This window comes from Aquarana catesbeiana, linkage group LG02, assembly GCF_042186555.1.
Source record: "Aquarana catesbeiana isolate 2022-GZ linkage group LG02, ASM4218655v1, whole genome shotgun sequence".
Taxonomy (NCBI): Eukaryota; Metazoa; Chordata; class Amphibia; order Anura; family Ranidae; genus Aquarana; species Aquarana catesbeiana.
Genome location: NC_133325.1, coordinates 180,691,979 through 180,711,897, shown reverse-complemented (window position 1 = coordinate 180,711,897; position 19,919 = coordinate 180,691,979). Strand labels below are relative to the sequence as shown.

The 19,919-nt window shown below is 42.7% G+C and overlaps 1 protein-coding gene across 6 annotated transcripts in view; it reads right to left on the bottom strand.

Moving 5' to 3' along the window:
• The window catches only part of DGKA (diacylglycerol kinase alpha), a 340,054-nt gene that overhangs the window by 78,122 nt on the left and 242,013 nt on the right, over positions 1-19,919 (bottom strand). For all 6 annotated transcript variants that reach the window (XM_073613952.1, XM_073613953.1, XM_073613954.1 and 3 more), the window contains one exon: positions 14,155-14,235. In XM_073613952.1, the coding sequence (XP_073470053.1) occupies positions 14,155-14,235 (81 nt within the window). The remainder of the gene's footprint in view (positions 1-14,154; positions 14,236-19,919) is intronic.

The following is a 19,919-nucleotide window of genomic DNA, read 5'->3' as shown; positions in this document are numbered from 1 at the left end:
ATTTTTTGACAATTTATATATTTTTTTATAATGCTCTATTTTTTGGGGGGGCAGTGTCAGTGATTATTTTATTATTTTTACAATTTTACTATTAAATATTTATTAAAATTTTTTCTTTTTTTTAGTCAACCCTGTGGGGGGGGGGGGGCTTTGGTGAAATATCATGGGTCTAAATAGACCCCTGACACCTCCACTTTGAGACAGAGAAAGGGACTGAGGACACAGATTCTCTGGTCCCTTTCTCTGCAACCTCAGCTGAACTAAAGATAAATGGACAGGAGACAGAGGCTCCTGTTCATTGATAAACGGAAGCATTGTAAACATAGTTTACTATGCTCAGTTATGAATGGATAGAGTCAGTGATGTGCATTCGGAAAAGAAAGGAGACAGTAAATGACGGATTTACTGCCTCCTTGCTCCACTCTCCATCCTGACACATCTGGGGCACGAAGGGGGAGCGGAAGAGGACACAGAGGGGGAGCGGAGGAGGATACAGAGTTGGAGCGGAGGAGGACACATAGGGAGTGGAGAAGGACACGGAGGAGGAGCGGAGAAGGACACGGAGGGGAGCAGAGAAGGAGCAGAGGAGGACACAGAGTGGGAGCAGAGGAGGACACAGAGGGGGAGCAGAGGAGGACACAGAGGGGGAGCCGAGAAGGAGCGGAGGAGGACACAGAGTGGGAGCAGAGGAGGACACAGAGGGGGAGCAGAGGAGGACACAGAGGGGGAGCAGAGGAGGACACAGAGGGGGAGCCGAGAAGGAGCGGAGGAGGACATGGAGGGGGAGCCGAGAAGGAGCGGAGGAGGACACGGAGGGGGAGCCGAGAAGGAGCAGAGAAGGACACGGAGGGGGAGCCGAGAAGGAACAGAGAAGGACACGGAGGGGGAGCCGAGAAGGAGTGGAGGAGGACACGGAGGGGGAGCCGAGAAGGAGCGGAGGAGGACACGGAGGGGGAGCAGAGAAGGAGCGGAGGAGCACACGGAGGGGGAGCCGAGAAGGAGCAGAGCAGGACACAGAGGGGGAGCCGAGAAGGAGCGGAGGAGGACACAGAGGGGGAGCCGAGAAGGAGCGGAGAAGGACACAGAGGGGGAGGACATGGAGGGGGAGTGGAGGAGGACATGGCAGGGGACCTTAGGAGCATGGAGGAGGACACAGGGGACAGTCAGAGACGATCGGTGCGGCAGTGGGGGCAGTTAGAAGCACCGATCTCCCTGTATAGTTTTTAATAAAGCAGCTGAAAGCAGCGGGAGGGAGAGGAGAAGCGGCTGTCAGCTGCTGTATTGAAATCTATACAAGGAGATCGGTGCTTGTAATGGCCCCCACCTCTGCACCGATCATCCCTTGACTGCCCAGGTATCGGATTAGGCATCGGAGCATTTGCACAAGTACTCGTGCAAATGCTCGGTATCGGCACTGATACCGATACTAGTATCGGTGCAACCCCTTTTTACAATATTACTACTTATTTAGAATAAGTAAGCCTATTTAGAATATTGTGGTCTCTCTGGTGTCATGTCCCTAAAACGGACAGAGACAGAAATAAACACTTTTCAGTGGAGTGGCAAAGGGTTACCAGCTGAGATTTACTCTGGGCAGGTAAGGAAAACCACTCATTGGAAACAGAGCATGAGGTTGTATTTAAAAAAGTATCTTTATTCCATGAACAGTTTCTCTTATTTGTTTTTTTTTAGCGATATTTTAACAGCAAAATCAGTTGTCCCCGCGCACTGAAACTCACTCTTACCTTAATGGCATGGACAGAAATAGCACATTTTAGCCCACAACACTAACAGGCTACACTTTCTACCTGCTGTGGCATGTATGGGTTTATTCTTGTGCCTCATCACGAACCACACACCTACTCATCCTGCCAGGCCCAGTAATTATAGAACTGTGAGCTTAATATTACTCACAACAGTACTGCTCCTAACTACAGCCACCCAGGACACAAAAAAATTGCTGCTAGGAAATGGCAACACTGAACACTGAATAGACTTGTTGCTGCTGCTGCTCTACAGTACGGGGTTTAAAGGGCAGCCAAGACACGATTTAAATAAGCAACCTTCCAATAAAACAATCAACAGTACTTATACCATACACATTAACTGTCTTCAACAGCTATTTATTCACAGCATTACTGACTTTGTGTATTTTCCCCTTCTCAGCAATGATGTACTTTTTTTTTGTACCAACATTGTACAAATGCTAAAGGATAGGAGTTTAGCTATGGCAGTGCTGATTGTTATGAGCACTTGAACTTTGCTAGAGTCAATGTCTTGGTGTACAAAAGAGACCCAAATTTGTTTGGGTGATCAGAAGATATCTGTGATATCAAATCACACCCTGTAAAAGCAATCAGGAAATAGCTGGGCAGTCAGGTATGAGCTTTATACATTTAACATTGTTTACTTCAAAAATACTAAACAACTTAAGCCTAGCACACATGGGCCGAATGTCGAGTAGCATTGGCCAGATCAATAGAAACCGGCCAACACTCGGCCCATGTGTACTGTAGCCGATCCTAGAGAAGCCAGCCATTTGGCCAGCTTCTGTTGAAGGAGCATGACCGAAAAGGTCTGCCGATCGACTCTCGATCAGTGCCCTCAGCCAATGGCGGGTGGCCACCCCCATGTGAGGACAAAACAGTAGGGGAGATCACTGTACTAACGTCGAATAGTTAGTATAGCGGTTCCTTCTGAGCTGTCAGCTTTTTTTCGTTCAGCCCGCTGGGTTGAACAGAAAAAAATTGTAGTGTGCACTAGGCCTACTATATTCTAATAGTTGCATGCTTCCACCATGTAATACTTTCAACCATCTTCAGTGCTGAAACTCATAAAAATTGTCTTTATCCATTCAGTTAATGTGAATTAAAGGGTGTGTTTTACCTGACTCTTACTTTAAATTACACTACTGGGCAGCAATAGAATGGCAATTGTGCATGTTTTCTAATCATTTAATTAAGTTGGGTCTCTCCTAATCAGCCCACAGTTAATGACGAATCAGTTTTCAAGCAAAACCAATTGGACCCTCATTTCTCCTCTATGGAGCGGCAGATGTAAATGGACATGTGTCTGTTTACACCCGCCGACATCGGATCCGATCTAATCCGCTAACAACAGATGGATGGGGATCCATTACCCATCCATCTAATGGATCAGATGGCAGTCGGGTGTAAATGGACAGGTAGACCGTTTACATCCGACCGCCAATAGTGAAGAGCATGCTGTGTCTGTCTGCTGTGCATAGGCGGAGTGGACATGGACCAGCCATCTGCCTGCTCAGCGCGATCAGTGGACTGATTCCCCGCTGAGCAGACAGACTCCTAGCGCAGTCCATTCCATGTGTAAGGGGCCTGAATGTGAAGGAGTGAGAAGGAATAGGAGTATGGATTGGTGTCTGTTTTAGAACATCAGAATGTAAAGATCAAATCACAATCAGAAAGGTGAGTCTTAAAGTGGGCTTACACTTAAAGCAGGACTTTACCCATAACAGTTTAGAGGGTAAGTTCAACTTTACACAAAATCTGTAAGGTGAACTTACACTGGACCCCCTTCCTTACCCCCTCCGGTCCCGCTGACCTGGAGTCCCACAATCACTCGTTGTGAGACATCAGATCTCCACTTTACTGATCCGGGGATTTGAAATCCCTGCGGCTTAATCTCCTAAATGTACCTCCTTGTATGTACAGATAGGAGGCATTCTAAATGGACGGCAACGACCAATCAGCACCCGCCTAGCCCATCCTGTCAGCGCTGGAGAAGAGGAGAGAAAGCCGCAGGGATTTCAAATCCCCGAACCGGTAAAGTGGCAATCCGATGTCTCACAGCAAGTGATCGCGGGACTCCATGTCAGCAGGACCAAGGGGGATGAGGAAGGGGGTCCAGTGTAAGTTCACCTTACAGATTTTCTGTAAAGGTGAACTTACATTTTAATAACAATTAATGTTTTTTAACAAAAGGAACATACATTAATAATTATGCTACCAAAATTAGTGTGTGTTGCAAATTGCCTCCAGCAGTGCTGGAGGCTGCCATTTTGTTGAGGCCAAGAGCAGTCACTTCCTTATTGTAAACTCCACCCCTATCCCTGGTCTCAAAAGCTATATCACTTTCTTTAAATAAAATATGTATATTTCCAGCCTCGATTGTATGTCTTGGTGAAGTTAGAGAGGAAAGCTGACAGACGCTTTAAGCTGGGTAATCACTGACAATCTTCAGTAGGTTGAATGAAAAAAATACAAAATTGACAGATCTCTGTACCAACACAAGCGATGTTGGTATGGAGATTTCCCCTGCTGTTCTATTGGATTCTGACAGCGGGGAGGCTCTCCACCTTCCCCAGCCAGAATTCACACAACTGCTAATCTAAGGCAAATTTTCCAGCATGTCCCTTTGACAGAAGCTGCTCATTAGACTGGCTTCTGTCGATCAGACAGCTGTACTGATAGTCATCTGGTTCCGGACAATTTTCAGTCAAGTGTGTCCTGGCCTTTACAGTGCTGAACTTCACAGTCTGCTAAGGGAGAAAGGAGAGAACATCAGAGAGATAAGACATTATCCTTGTGAATGTAACTCTTTTCTATCGATCGACTTGTGTACAACCAGCCTGTCTGGGTTTTTCCCAAACGATCAGTGAGGCAGGCTATAGCCAGCAACAATAATCATTCTATTCTGTCGGCGGGGAAGGCTCCCCACTGGCAAAATGCAATAGCACAGCAGGATTTAGCAAGAAATTAGTTTATTTCTTTTTCATTTAACTCGCTGGTTGAACGAAAAAAAAATGAATTATGAATGGCCTGCCTATATCTTAAAGTGGTCAGGCTCTGACTTTAAAGTTATTGTAAAGGTTCGTTTTTTTTTTTAAATAGCAAACATGTTACCCCCTCGCCCTGTCTTGGTTCGGTTGCTGTAATGTACTGAAGATGAACGCAATGCCACGGCTCCTATATTTGCTACAAGCCTTACCTGTCAAATTACCCCAGACTTTCTTTCATGCGGTACGTTCAACGTTTATCAAGTTCCTCTGGCGTGGTAGACATCCGCGTATTGGTAGGGTGTTGCTGCTAAGGCCGAAGCTGAGGCGAGGCATTGGCTTCCCTGACCCTGCTCTTTACTACACAGTGACCCACATAACACAACTGGTTGACTGGGGAATTGAAACTCTGGGTCACACTAGAGCAGGAGATGGCCCGGGTCCTGTTGGCTGGTCTGCCCTGGGCGGGCAAAAAGTTAGACCCTCACTTAACTACTCACCCGTTGATTGGTCCTTCACTCGCCAAGATGGAAAGATTTTTTCGGCGTTCCTCCTTGACTAATTTCCCATCTCCCATGACTCCAATCATAGGACATCCTAGATTCCCCCCGGGTTTGTCGGACCCGGCCTTTACTGGGCGAGCTCCGAAAGGGCTTCTACGAGCATCTCAATTTCTAAGACCTACAGGCTGGATCCCTGCGGGGACCTTAGTATCAGGACAGGCACCCATTGCGTTGGATAGTTGGAGAGCCGGACAGCTTTCCCACTTCCTCAGCTCCCTACCCAACCATGTGCTCTTCTCTCGACAACTCCATTCCTTCGAAGAACTATGTCTGAACGAAGGCCCAATTTGTGGTTCTCTTTCTAGGTCCTACAAAACTCTGTTGGACATACAAGCTACCACAGACCCTCCTTTCTTAGCCAAATGGGAAAGAGACTTACAAACCACGTTTACAACTCCACAGAAAGAACGCATACTCTTCTTCACCCATAAGTCATCACTTTGCAGCAAATACCAGGAAACTTCCTACAAGTTGACCACACGTTGGTATCGCACCCCGTCCGTTTTGGCCAAAATATTTCCCAATCAATCTGACCGTTTCTGGCGTTGTGAGCAACAAGCCGGCACTATTCTTCCCATTTTTTGGGAGTGTCCCAAACTACAAACTTTTTGGCAACTTGTTCTACGACTCATCCACAAGTTCCTGCTGCTGTGCTCCTCAACCTCACTCCCATGTCAAGAAAGCACTACCACAAATCTCTACTTAAAGTGGAGTTCCACTCACTTTTACAACTCTTCAGCATCCCTCACTAAACTGTGCACTGTAAACGAATTGGATATTTTTTTTTTTCTCAGCACCTACTGTATATCTGCTGTATTCATTTTTCACTTCCTCCTCCCTGGCTGTGGCCCATCGCATCATTTCCTGTTTGCAATGCCTTCTGGGAAGGGGCGGCAACTTCCTCTGACACTGCCCTTGCTATGGAAATCTGACCTGAAACCTATTACACTGCTTGTGCTGCGCTGAGCATGTGCGAGATCTGCAAGGATGAGATCCAGGAAGAAATACAGTCTGGCTTCAGATGCCCACACTTAAGATGGCCACGGCCTGCTGCAAGTTTATAAAATAACAAACTACTGCTATAAACTAACAAAACAGACCTTAGTTTATAGACTAACTTTACTAGAATACATTAAGCTTGTGTATTATAGGGGTATTTTTATTTAAAAAGTATAATTTCGGCCGGAACACCACTTTAAACACCTCCTTTTCGACCATGTTGGTCGTTGGAGTGGCTTGACATTGTGTCAAGGCCACTGCCCTGTACTGTATGTCTTTCAAAAAATGAAATAAAAATAATAAAAAAAAAAAAATAACATTGTATTGACACCCACAGTGGTTCGCAGAAGGCAGTGTGAACTGCCTGCGGGAGAGATGTGATGTGGGAACCGGCGCTGTAATCACGCTGGTTCCCGCATCGCATAAGTGTCTGCAGCGATGTGGGAACCCTGCGAATCCACTGCGGGTTCCCACATCGCATGTCTCCCGGTGGCAGTTCACACTGCCCTTTTGTGAACTGCTGGCAGTGTCAATTAAAAATTAATGACACCCCCAAATCAGTTTGCATATTGCAGTGCGAACTGCAACTTCGGACAGGAATCGGATCGCATGGGTGTTCACACCCATGCGATCCGATTCTACTGCAGACCCAAAAATGGGTCCTGAGCGAGTTTGGTCCGAATGCAATGCAAATTCAGCCATACTATCTGTAGATGGCATGTGATTTGCACTGCAGTGCAGTGCGACTCACATCTGATGTCAGACATCGCTGCAGTGTGAACCAGCATTTAATGTAAAGTAAAAAAAATGTACTTTTAGTATATAAACCCTGAATAAAAGCAAGCACAATAATTCCTTACACGTGGCAGTGCATTGGCACCTTCTGTTTTTCTAGTCTTACAGAAGCCTGTCACCAGTCTGACAGGCATACCCTGCCCACTCCTGCTTCTGATAACAGGATTACATTGATGGCATCCTCAGAGAGATGAGAATAGCAACAGGAAGATCTAATCTACAGAAACACTGTGCAACGGATAATTAAAAAAAAGGTTCCCATTCATTTCAATGGACAGGGGCATTCTTGAGGTACTTTTTAACCACTTGCCGACCTCCGCACACACATATTGTCGGCAGAATGGCACAGGCAGACAAATGGGCGTACCTGTACGTCCCTGTAAATTTGCTGCCTATCAGGCGCACACCATAGGATCATGCCCGTGTGTCCCGCGAACTTGATGTTCGCCGGTGGCCCGCGATTGTGGTAAGGAGAGGCAGAACGGGGAGATGCCTATGTAAACAAGGCATTTCCCTGTTCTGCCTAGCAACATGACAGGAATCTACTGCTCCCTGTCACCAGGAGCAGTGATCTCTGTCATGCTGTAGTGAGCCCACCCCCCACAGTTAGAATCACTCCCTAGGACACACTTAACCCCTTGATCGCCCCCTAGTGTTTAACCCCTTCCCTGCCAGTGTCATTTATACAGTAATCAGTGGCTATTTGTAGCTCTGATTGCTGTATAAATGACAATAGTCCCAAAAAAGTCTCAAAAGTGTCTGATGTGTGCACCATAATGTCGCAGTCCCAATAAAAATCGCAGATCGCCGCAATTACTAGTAAGAAAAAATTAATAATCAAAATGCCATAAATCTATCCCCTATTTTGTAGACATGATTTTTTTTACCAAAAACATGTAGAACAATACATATAGGCCTAAACTGTGGAAGAAATTTGTTTTTTCATATATTTTTTGGGGATATCTTTATTATAGCAAAAAGTAAAAAATATTGCTTTTTTTCAAAATTGTCGCTCTTTTTTTGTTTATAGCGCAAAAAAAAAAAAAAACACAGAGGTGATCAAATACCACCAAAAGAAAGCTCTATTTGTGTGTACAACGTCGCACGACCACGCAATTGTCAGCTAAAGCGATGCAGTACAGAATCACAAAAAATGCTCTGGTCAGGAAAAGGGTAAATCCTTCCGGGGCTGAAGTGGTTAAAGCGCTCCAAACATGCCCCAAAGATGCTGCTTGCAGGACTTGCACCGCCCCGTCAGCGCAGGGCCCCAGTGTGAAAGCCTGTGGACACACACAGCCCAGCTCGCGAGTGAACCCACATTTATGCCCCATAGCCAATGGCTTTCTATGGGGGAACAGGCAGGAGAGGAGGATAGAGGCAGAAGAGCACCAACAGGCGGGAGAGGAGGATCGTGACTACTCTGTGCGATACCATTGCACACAGCAGGTAAGTATACCCTCTTTTTTCATTAAACATGATTACTTTACAACTGCTTTAAATGTATTGGTGTATTTCAGTGCTATTCATTGTGAATGGAATTCAACATCTCCAAAATGCATGTGCACTAGAGCGCAATGTGGCATTGTGTCCTTTGCATTGCACTGCGATAAAATACAGCAGTGGTTCTCAGTCTCAGTCCTCAAGTACCCCCAACAGGCCATGTTTGCAGGTTTTCCTTTATCTTGCACAGGTGCTTTAAATCAGAGTCAATGGCTTGGTATTTTGGACAGCTATTTTAGCTAAGAGAAATTCCCAAAACATGGCCTGTTGGGGATATATGAGGACTGAGGTTGAGAACCATTGAAATACAGCTGGCCCCATTTTGGCATGCTTTTCTGTGCATTTAGGCCCATTCATTTTGAATTAGATCAGTGGAAAGGATTTTCACTGTCTGACAATACTTCCACTCACTGAAGGGCACTTATTATCATTGCTACGACTACTAAGAACCGTCTTAAGTTAAATTCAGCCAAATGGCCAAACTTCAAATTTAAACATGGTAAAGGGAGAAAAAAAACATCAAAATGATGCAAAGTTCAATGCTGTTTAAACATTGATTCTCAGGAGACAGATGTTTGAAATCCACATTGAGCAGTGCCAAGTGATATTATGGCTGGCTTCACAGGATGAAAGATTAGGCTAAGAGAGCTGCAGGCTGTATGTTTACTGAGCCACACAAAATCAATATGTGAGCTTCCATGGACTATGCTGAAGTGAAAAGTAGAATGTATTCATGGGCTGCATTAAGTGCCTCTAGTGATTTCAAATCCTCTCAGACGCATGCGATACCTTGCAGTAGTTGAGAGGCCTGCATTTCTTGGTGACCCTGAAAGTATTGTGGCATAAATTCTATGCTACAGGTAGGGTAATCTTTAGCAATTATGTCAAAGGGAGAGAAAAGATGAAAAGTGACCTACAGTACCCTTCTTTGAGGGGAAACCCAAGGCTAAAAACTCTGACTTCTAAAACAGTGTTATGGAAACAGTAAGGCACACAAGAAAACAAGAGGGCATAATTATCAAAGGTAATTTTAATTGTTATCAACTAGGTGACAATAACTTGGTGCAAATGATGAGAGATCGGAGACTGGCCTCTGTCTACATATACACTGAGAAATGCGTTACAGAGAATGATTAGGAATGTGCTGTAATTCAGCCATAGTTTAAATATCAAATAATGGTGTTGTGATTCACCCTGGCTTGGCTAATAGTAGTTACAGCTGAATGTAACTAAAATAACATTATCTGTGTTATAACCTGGATAAATGAAAACCTTTGCAGACATATTTTACCTTGGCTCTTTTATTGAAAGAAGCTTTCTTAACCCTAAAGTCAACCTGTGCTGACACTATGGACAAAATATTTATGTATTGCTAACAAGCATTAAGACCTTTAAAACAAGTCCTCACCAACTTCTGTATCTAAATGCACTGTGGAGAAATGTGTCTTCAAAGTTCACAACAAAAGCACTAAGATCACAGCTCCTCTCCTCTTTTTTTCTAGCTGACTGCCAGCCTTTTAATGTAAGCTTAGGTGCAGTAAGCTGTTAGAAATTGACTGAAATCTGATATTATTTTCTACATGCCTCCGTACTCATGTAGTTTGAATATCCCAGAGAATTACATGCTATATGGACAGCACAGTGGCTAGGTGGTTAGCACTTCTGCCTACCAACACTAGGGTCCTCTTTAGAATCTCAACCATGGCACTACCTGCTTGAAGTTTGCATGTTCTCCCTGTGCCTGTGTGGGTTTCCCCCTGGTTTCCTCCCACACCCCAAAGACACACTGGTAGGTTAATTGGCTCCTGTCTAAATTGGCACTACTATGAATATGTGTGAATGTAAAGCCTTGTACACGCGATGAGAATATCGGGGGAATGATCGTCTGTTTTTTTTTGTATGCTAGTCTCATATCGAAAATGAAGAGCTTACTAAACTTATGAAAATTCTTGTACAACAGAATACAATTTCGGAAGCAATGTAATGTATTGTATGGTATTGCAATGTATTCTTTCGTTTCCAAGCATGTCCAGTCTTGGTCAGTCCATTTTTTCTGGAACAAATACTGTACTGCTTACATGAAAATCGTTCATTCTGGTATCGTACGAGAAAAATTTTCATGCTTATCGTTTCGGATAATTTCGCATGAACTGTCTTGATTGGTTCTGGAAAGCTGTATACTAACGATCAGAATACGGATTTGAAAGCAATATTTTTGGTCCGATTTTCTCATCGTGTGTACTGAGCATTAGTTAGGGACCTTAGATTTTAAGCTCCTTCGGTGCAGGGACTGGTGCAAATGTACAATACATATGTAAAGCGCCACGTAAATTGACAGCGCTATATAAGTACCTGTAATAAATAAAAGTGAATAAATGTCACCTAAAGAAATCTTCCGATATGTACAAATTAAGCATTACATGGCTTCCCTAATGTGTTATTCTGATGCTTCCTTGCAGCTAACAGCTTCTGAGCATTTCTGTAACATTGACCCTCACTCCCCAGGGATTTTTTCAACTATCAATTTATTAATACTGATGTCTTGTCTCTTCGTCGCCCGCCCAAAATACAACTCTTGCTGGTCTTCTGATCTCGAGGTCACCATCTCCTTAGAGGATTGTCAAAATGTATGGTATAATTAAAGAGTTCAATTAATGTCCTAGCTACTGCATTAAATTACAAAGTGTTAATAGGATGGTATTTGATACCCTATGACCTTTCTCATGTGATCCCGGGATATCCTACTGTTTGCTTTAGGGGCTGCACCTTACTGGCACATTTAGATCTGGTATCAGGTGGGATTGCTCAAAAAGCTGTAGTTTTAGGTCTCGTACCTACCAACTTATTTATACCGCCTAGGAAAGAGCCCTGTGAAAACACTGAGGCCCTTTTGGATAAAAAGCCAGTTGACTGTAGTCAACATTCTGTTTACTTTCTCACATTTTTACTGCTGCAAAATAGACCATTGCTAGTTCTTGGGAAAAGCAGACTATCCCTTTTGGGGAGCCTAAATCTTGTATTACTTGTCCATGACATAAGAGAAAATGGCAGCTAGAATGGCTAGACAACAATAAGTAACAATTCCTAAACATTTGGGAGCCCTGGATCTCACACTATATGCCAGGGGACTTTGATAGTACTCTATTTGTCCAGGTCCTATACAATGGGCCTTTCTAGATCTGAACTTTATGTCCTGCCTGGGCCTTGGAATTCGGCTCAGTTCACACATGCGGCCAGCGTTTGCTCGGGCACAGCAGCCCATTTAATTTTCTTTCTCGTCTGTCAATGCTTTTTTGTTTCCCAGTGTACTTACTGCAGAGGCTCTATTGTATTTCTATGTGTGTACAACCTGCTTCTGCCCACAAAACTCTCTCTCTCGCTCTGGGGTGGTTTCTTTCAGTGTACTTTTAAAACTTCACTTTGGATTATGTTTTACTTTGTTTGGCAAATTAACCACTTGGATGTTCACCTGTTCAGTTTCCTAAATACAGTGTTCCGATCAATAACTGACTTCAGAGTCTCTGTTGTGATCATTGATGATGAATTACTCCACAGTGCTTGCAGCAACAGAAGTCAGGCAGAGGTGACAAATATCCTCAGTTGTCTAGGACTAAGCCTTGAGTGGTAAAATGCATTAGAGTGGTCTTTGGGCATGGACCAAGGTCAAGGTCTTTGCTGGAATAAAGCCTTGAGGTTGGATACGTCATTAGTGTGCAGTGGTTAGTCTTTTCTTCAAATAGGTCAGGCAGTGGTTTCAAAACTCCTTTGCCAATTGTGAAGAATACTTTAATGTCCATGGTTTGGGCATAGATGCACTTTAAATAAGAAAGTATAATCTACTTATACACTGAAGACGACCACCCATAAAATTATCAAACCTGGAATTTATTGGATAATAATCTCTTTTTAATCCATAACACTCTTTGTTCCCCAGGTGGTTATGTTATTCAATATATTCTGTTCAGTATCATCCCTTTGGAAGTCCCATACACTGGCAAACTATCAGTTTGTGTTTCAAAAATGACACATGCTCATATATAGTTCAAAGAGGTGGGTCCATACTGATCCAAGCTATTCAAGATAGGAGCTCTAACAAATGAAGATCAGATTTTTGAGTACTGAAAAAAAAAAACTATTAACATACAATATATTTAATTGCAGCAATAACAGCCTGATTCCACTGCAATAACTAAGCATCAGTCCTTAGAGACTGAATATATTGGAAAGCAAACTGGGTGTTTTAGGTGGCTGTTAGAATGGTAACATGCATTATATTTGCACTATATAAATTTGATTCTAGGGGAGTTGATGTTAATATTAAGATTTACCGGTATATAGTTTGTAAAATGTTTTTTTCTTGTGATCAGGTATAAACACAAACCATTATAAACAAAAACACAAACCATTCTATTGATCAACGGTCAATGATTAATTCTATCCATCCAGCTCCACAATACGGACAGTTGTCTTTAGAGTCACTAGTACAAACTGGAGAGATAAATGGATATACTGTAATATATGGAGATGCCAAATACCATAGCTTATGGTATGCTTGCTGCTGTCAAACATTAAATAGCCGCCGGTCACTCTTTAGCTGTAGTGATATCATACCATGACATTATTCAGCTGAAAGGCTTTGAATTTAGCCGTCTTCAAATAAACAGTCACAGAGAAAACATTTTCCTCTTGTCTACTACAAATAGTATACTGGAGTGGAGTTGTTCTAGTCAATTACTTAGCATATCTACATTCATTTCCTGTTCATCTGTTTTTTTCTCCCTACCAGTCAGCCATTTGAAAATCGGATATCAATGCAAACAGAATTAAGGCTTAGCATTAATGTAACTGACCATAAAGTGGCTGGTATCTTCTTCTGAAATGCAAAAGGGAAAAACATGACTAAAAGTGGCACATAATGCACAGAACACATATGGAGACTCCCATTGCGATGATGATGGCCTCGAAGTTACATCACATTAACACTATTGAGGTGATTTACTAAAATCAGCTGAACTTCAGCTTGTTAAATTAAGCTTTGACAATAAAATCTAGACTCTGAAGCCCCATACACACGATCCGAATATCGGACGAATGATCGTCCGTTTTTGTTTGCATGCTAATCTCACATCGAATCTGATGAGTTTACTAAAGTCCCGAAAATTCCCGTACGACAGAATAAAAATTCGGAAGCGATGTCATGTGTTGCAATGCATTTGTATTGCATTTTCGAACGATAGCTGTACCGATTAAACGAAAATCGTACGATCTGGCATCGTACGGAAAAAATTTCCGTGCATGTCCGATAGAATAATATCGGATGAACTGTCCTGATCGGCTCTCGAAAGCTCTGTACTAACGATCCGATTATCGTACGATCGTTTCGAATGCGGCATTTTACGTACGATTTTCGGATCGTGTGTACGGGGCTTTATTGGTTACTATGCACAGCTGCAACAGATTATGTGTGCTCCAGTTTTAGTAAACCTCCCTCCTTTATTGGTATGCTCAAGTATTTATCAGACAGGGGTCAAAAATGGGACTTACACTCCAGTTTGTCCTCAGCAGTTCCCCCTTCCAGTAAGGAAAAATAGCAGGATACATCATGTAGACTAACTCGGCCAATCTCTGGAAAAAAACACAACACACAAAGCCATGAAAACATTGCACATACCAGCTCCATTAATAAACCAAGCATATCACATTCTCTGTCTATTTTTTTCAATAAAAATGATGAAAGCCACCAAAACTACCCTAATAAAAGCAGTAAGAATTAATCACGTTAGTGATTAGTAAATTAGGTGGATAGTAAATTGTGCCTGAATTGCTTTGAATTTCAAACTTGAAGCAACGTGAAACCTTTTATTTAAATGTGAGTAGCAATGTGACAGAAACAAATATATAAGGACATAAGTCAATGTTCCCCAGCTTTTCCATACTATATTTTATAGAAAAGTGAAAAGACAGAAAGTAAAGAACAAAAAGTGAGTTACAGTACATGAATGGTTATGAATTGCAGCCATTATGTCTTGTCATAAATGAATCAAGCGTGGACTTCCAACATACCCATGACAATTAGCATAAGTAAAGTGGTTGGAATGTGATCCATAAGGGGACTCAGGTCTTGTATTCATTTTTCTTTACAGGGTAGCAGTAGCCTCCCTGGCGGTTTTCCCGAGTGTGGCTCGGGGTTAAAATTCAATCCCATTAGCGGTAACCCCGAGCCACACTCGGGATCGCATTGCAGGATCCTGGGGCGGCGTTACTTACCTTGTCCCCGGGATCCTGCGATGTCACCCGCAGTGTCCGAGGGCTCCGTCCTCCTCCGAAGCCTCTCCATGCCAGGCTCCGTTCCCTGCGAGCGGCGCGACGCACGGGGGCGGAGCCTGGCGGCAAATTCAACAAAAAGTAAAAATCATAACACATACAGTACTGTAATCTTACAGATTACAGTACTGTATGAAATGATTTCACATCCCTTTTGTCCCCAGTGGTTTGGCCCATGCCCTGCATGCAGTTTTACATGATATACACTGTTCTTTCTGCCTGGAAACTGGAGATTGTCCATAGCAACCAAAAAGTGTCCCTTTACGTCAAAAGTGGCTTTAGACCAGCTAGAAAACAGCGATAGTAAATTAGAACACTTGCAGAATTGAGCGATAGTGAATTGTGGGGAAATTTATTTTATTACAATTTTTTTTTATTTTTTTTAATTATTTATTTTTATTTATTATATTATAATTTATGTTTTTGTGTTTCAAACTTTATCATACCCGGGATATCTACTAGACTCTGGTTTGGACAGATTTAAGTGTGTTATTGTTAAGATTTACAGACCTACAATATAAAACGCCAAATTTCCATGCAAAATAATTGTACCGCTTTCAGCACCTAAAATCCGAAATAATCATACCGCCAGGGAGGTTAAAGGGCAGCGAGACCTGGCAAGTAAAGTGTTGTATATTTTAGATATTAGACTAATAAACGTTGTGGCCCAGAGCAAGTCCATTTTGTATATTGTAAGGAGTAGCAAGAGCATGGCAAAGTTGAGAATATAAAAAAAAAAACCCAGCTGGCAGATCGAAAAAAATAATGTGAGGTGGTTGGAGGAATCCTCTTTGCTGTGCCATTGTATTCTGACAGCAGGACTCCTCTGGAAAGATTTGAGTGCATCAGGAAAGTAAAACTGTGACAGGTAGGTTTTACCAGCTTTTTTTCCCACAAGTCTAAAGCCTCGCACAGACGATCGGATTTTCCGCAGACAAAGCATCAGACTTTTGTCCGAAGGGCGTATGCCGTGAACTTGTCTTGCATACAAACGGTACACAATTGTCTGCCAACCAACACGAACGTAGTGACGTACTACGTGCCAATAAAGAGGAAGTTCAATTGTCAGGCACCACCCTTTGGGCTCCTTCTACTAATTTCGTGTTAGTAGAAGTTTGGCGAGTGTTGATTCGCGCTTTTCATTTCACGCTTTTCATTTCGTGCTTTTCAGTTTGTTTCTGAACAGCTGTTCGTCAACCAGCCATGTTGCGGAACGGAAGGAGATAACATGTTATTTATTATTGGCCTTGGAGTTATTGCTTTGACCCAAGTCCAGTCCAGGAACAGGAGGAGGAGGATTTCTTGGACCAAAAATTGGTTGCTTTATTAATTGTGACCAATTATGTCATATGCCTTTGCTGAGGGAGCTCCAGAATACTCCAGATAATTTTCGGAATTATCTCTGGATGACGGACCCCTGCTTTCACCAACTATTGGCATTGTTGAACCCCTATATTAAGAAGCAGGACACATGCATGAGGCTTTTATTTTATTTTTAGGTTGAATAATGATTTGATTTGGTATACTTTCTATATTTTTGGATGCATAGAATGCACTTTTTGGTTAAGTTCTATTGGCAGATATCATGTCTAATTTTATTTGTTTTCTTTTTTTTTAATGCACAATAAAACAATTGTGGAGAATAATACTTGCTATGTGTTTTACTTCAAATGACAGTTTGGGAGTAGGCAGTTACATTTTAAAAAATACAATTTAAAATTAACAAGGGACACCAACATAGTTGTATCTTTGATCTTAAAAACTACGGGATAATGGTGTTGTGGTAACTTGCACCAAAAATAAATAACAAGCATAATAATATTATTCTTGATATCACTAGAAAAAAAAGCCTTTGAAAATGTGTTTGCCATAACTCCATCAGTATCACCAGCAAAGCGGCTTCATTATTATCCAATTAAAGAATGACTGCTTCCGGCTCGTCTTTGCTTCCGAGCATGCGTGTTTGCATTTTGGACTTTTGTGTGACAGACTTGTGTACACACGATAGGAAAATCTGACAACAGACCTTTGAAAATTTACTAGCCTGCCATCCAACATTTGTTGGTGGAAAGTTGGCCAACAATTGTCTGATGGAGCGTACTAACGGTCAGATTTTAGGCAGTCTGTCATCACACAATTTCCGGACGAAAATCCGATCATGTGTACGAGGCATAAGCCTTCAAATACTATTGATTCAGTTAAAGATTTATTGTCCATCGGGGGTAAACACACTACAGCACTGGCATTTCAGAATTAGTTTCATATGGGGACAGATTTTGTGACATAAATTGATAGTAGACAAATGCTACCCACCAAAATGGTGTAAACTATGCAGCCAGATAATACAGCCATGGGTTAGGGACTGGAAAAACCCCATTCCTCCCGGGGGGAGGTTTAACAACTTCATGACTGACAGTAAAACAAATCTCAACATCTGAACATTGAGTTTTGGCATGTGTTAGTAACATTGTATATATCATTGCAACTATTGTGTATTCAGGTGAATAATGCCTTTAAGCCTTCATTTTGTGGCAATTATTAACGGATATCTCTTGATTTTTTTTATCATCAAAAGAAAAACTGGCCTAAAATAGAATTTTTTTTTTCTATGTTTTTAATTCTCCTACTCATGACATTCACGGCCATACCGCATACATGTATATTATTTGTTGTTTGTAACTGTAGTAGTGCCAAAAACGAATATTTAGCGTTTTTGTTTTGTGTACATTAACAAGGGCGGTACAGTGTACTATAGCTTAATACTGGATGGATTCTAAGCAAGTTTAGAAGCATGAGGATTAATTACTCTTTGAATAGGGAATAGGTCAATGAACCTACTACCAACTTAGAAGCTGGTAGTAGAAAGCCATACCAAGTCTTCAGGTTTAAAGGATGGACAATCCTTTTTCTCGTCAGTCCATTGTTTGGCTCTGGATTGGGCTTGGGCCAGAAAAGAAGGTAACATTGTCTTGCACATCTGGAACTGAAGATTTCGTAGAACAACAAGGAAGAGAAGCAGGATGAAATCCATAACTGGTGAAGAACAGCAAGGTAGCAGAATGCAGGGTATTGTTTTAAGTGAACTCAGCTATAGAGAGCAGGGAGACCCAATTATTCTGAGAAGCCGAAGTGGAGAAACTGAGGTACTGCTTGAGGCAGTTGCATACTCAGGGGGTCTGGTGCACATCATGTACTGGCACTCTGGGTGTGTGCACAATTGCGGTTGTCAGAGAGGCAGAAGTGGTGCTATGCTGCTAGTGTCGTAGGCACTGCAGTTCTGCTTCTGTCTGTCTGGCAGTGGCAGTTCAGAGTCAAGAGAAGGCTCTTCCTCGGCTCAAGTCACATGACAAAACCAAGAAGAGAACTTCCATCGCCTTGAACTGCTACTGCATCTGGTAAGTAGCAGGAGGAGATCTGCATTAAAGGGTGTCTGTACTGCTGAGAGGTTAAGCTTTGGCGGGGGGGGGGTTCTGTACTGGGCCAGGGGTCTGTACTGAGTGGGGTCTATATGGGGGTGGGGTTTTTTTTGGGGGTGGTCTGCACAAGCAGGGACTGAACTTGGGGGTGTCTGTACTGAAGGAAGGTATGTGTTGAAATAAGAGGGGGTGGCCGTACTGGGGGATGGCAGCACTATGGGGAGTCTGCATTATGTACTGGGATTGGGGGTCTGTACTAAGAGTTAGGTTGGGAGGGGTTGTCTGGACTGGAACTTGATATATAATTTAGTAAATCCCAAAAGCAAACCACTATTATGGGTAGTAGTGGGCCAATCCAGAACTGCAGAAGCCTTATTAAGATCCCCAAATGCAACAAACAGACTCAAGGGGCTCAACCATAGAATGGGCTAGCAGTTATATGTGGTAGTAGCATGCATCCTATTGATCCAGTCCTGTGCTGCATGCAATCCACTGGAGGTATGGAGATATCTAAAACAGAAACATAAAGGCTATATTGCTGTACACTGGCAAGGGTGACCCAGACACTTCCTCTGACATGGGCCGCTGGAGTGACCATGTCATCTCCCTTGGCTTGCCGCATTATTGTCTCCAGCCTGTGAGCGGCCATCTTCCTGGTGGACTCCAGCCTTACTACACACCACATTAATGCATGCCTTCCCCGTGGGACACCAACGACTGGTTCCAGCGAACCTTTATGTGCCTTCTGGCTGGTATGTGAACCTTGAGCCTGTTTCCATCACAACTACTGGGCCCTGCATTTAGTGTTTGAGGCTGGAGGAGACTTGGGCTTTTACCTTTTAAATTAGACGGCATCGTTCACGTAGGGCTGTGTTTATCTAGACTGTGTGCTTTATCTACGGCCAGATAATAAATGTTACTTCATGGTTTATATGAAAGCAAGTTTTATTGGTTTATTCATCATCCTACAATTTATCTACTTGTTCCTCCAGATACCCTGACTTTACCAGTGTGCAGCATATAGACTTTGGGGTTCTGATTAAGATCCCTAGCAACCCCTTCTGTAGAGATGATAAACCAAGTAATTGAATAATATCCCTTCCAAACTTGCATTTCTCTGGCTTGGTGTACAGTCTGCGAATTCAAAAGTGACTTAGGACCTTCTTGACAAACTTTATGCTGATCCAGTTTGGGGGAAAAAGATTGGGATGTTGTCCAGATACACAACCAAAAATAGATTGGTCAAGTCTGAAAATGTCACTCACAAAATGTTGGAACATTTTGGGGGCTTTGGAAAGCCTAAAAGGCATCACAGTGTAATCAAAGTGCGAAAGGCTGTCTTCTACTCATAGCCCTCCTGGACTATAGGCTCCCCGCAAGTCAAACTTGGTGATAATAATTGGTCACAAGTTACTACTTTAGTTATAACTTAGGATAGTTGAAGAGCAGCATTTTGGCCAATATTTTAACATCTGTAGTTAGCAGCGGGATAGGCCAGTATGATTAGATTTAAAGGGGTCCTTATGAGTCTTCCGGTTGATCACAATAATAGTCCCATACATAGATGAT